Below are 1,656 nucleotides of genomic sequence, written 5' to 3' on the forward strand. Positions count from 1 at the left end.
ATCCGGATTTTGCCTCTCCCAGGAGATCACACGGCTCCGGTTAGGGTGAAGTGTAGATGTTTTTCGTATAAGGGGTGTTGCAGTGGTGTGGGACGCACTGGTTGGGCTGGGTGCTCTTTGCCTTTCCATTATTGTTCATGGGTTTGTATGTAACCTTTCGGGCTGCTGACGAAGGACCATGAAGCTCTTTGTAGGCCGGCGCAGACATGATGGGCCAAAATGGCCTCCTTCTGCGCTGTAAATTTCTATGTTTCTATCTTTTTATGTAATACACGATTAGATTGAACTGATCGGGAGGCGATGTCCAATTGAGACATCCAACAATTAACTATGAGTGAATGCGGCTATTTTAAGCGCTTACATCATTTCACAATGAGAGTAAATGGATATTTCACAATGTTCATAATCTCCTCTCGGAATCTCCTTTGGGTCAACGCATAAATGCAGGTGTTTGTGCAGGAGCTGGAATACATCAAAAGAAGGGTGATTCTAATCGCCAAATATAGTGACTTTGGACCTGGGAAAAGAGTTGACTGCGTGATGTTAAAACAGATGTGAAGTATCACAACTGGCGTCCACAACACAACGAAGCTCCCCGCGATAGTGAAGAGCAGAATGATGGATGTTCTTCGGTTCTTCATCTCGGGATCACTGCTGCTCTCCCCATTGCTGCGACTCTTCAGGGCTTTGCGCGCTCTATTGGCCACTAAGATGTGACTGACAGTGATACAATTCAACAGCACCAGCAAAGGGAATGGCAATAATGGGACTGAGAGATGTGCGATCCATTTGTAAGCTCTCCATGCTGGATAAGAATCATAACCCGTTACTGCCTGGCAGCCCCACGCTATATTCCCAACAATATAGTAGGTATCATAGCGGAAATAAACTGGAATGTTTATCAAAATGCTGAGCACACCCACGATCATTACAACCACAGTGGCAGTTCTTTGGGTGCAATATTTTAATTTCAGTTTCTGACAACAAATGATTACGAAGCGGTCAAAGGTGAACGATACTGTGGACCAGACAGAGAGTTGGACGCTAGATGCTTGTATGAAAGCACTAAAACGGCACACATTGGTGTACTTCAAGAATGAATCCGGGAAATATTTCCAAAAGATGCTGTCCACAATTACATTAAAGACACAGATCATGAGATCTGCTATTGACATGGATACCATGTAGCGAGTGATACCTTTGGAGAGACCGCACTTTCCCCGGGACAGAATCACAATTGACATCAGGTTCGCTGCAAGAAATTGGAAAATAAGACAATTAGCAATGAAATAGTTTGGATGTCTGAAAATACCACTTGTAATAGTGTGGTTAGGGATAGCCGGACAGGAGAGTCAGGTTAGGTGGTACAATCAGAGTATGCAGTCCGTCCCAGTCTCACTGGGTAAGGAGCCGAGTCAAGTACAACAGAAAGCTGCCAATTTTGCTGCCTGTGGATTTAACTGAACACAGTCGAATAAATCCGTGCAACATATGAACTGGTGAATGTTCAACCTGCCCGTGGCAAACTAGATTCACTCCAAGAAATTTTACATGGGATTACAGACGATATACGGCACAGAATCAGGACATTCGGCCCAACCAGTCCATGCCGGCATTTATCCACCACTGGAGCCTGCTCCAGTCATTCCTCATCTA

The 1,656-nt window shown here is 44.8% G+C and overlaps 1 protein-coding gene across 1 annotated transcript; it reads right to left on the bottom strand.

Annotated features, from left to right (window-relative positions):
- Nucleotides 1-362: 362 nt before the first annotated feature.
- Nucleotides 363-1,157, bottom strand: LOC139230161 (mu-type opioid receptor-like). The gene has a single exon (XM_070862004.1). It carries the CDS (start codon nucleotides 1,155-1,157, stop codon nucleotides 363-365), a length of 795 nt encoding a protein of 264 aa, XP_070718105.1.
- Nucleotides 1,158-1,656: the final 499 nt, after the last annotated feature.

This window comes from Pristiophorus japonicus, chromosome 19 (assembly GCF_044704955.1).
Source record: "Pristiophorus japonicus isolate sPriJap1 chromosome 19, sPriJap1.hap1, whole genome shotgun sequence".
Taxonomy (NCBI): domain Eukaryota; kingdom Metazoa; phylum Chordata; class Chondrichthyes; family Pristiophoridae; genus Pristiophorus; species Pristiophorus japonicus.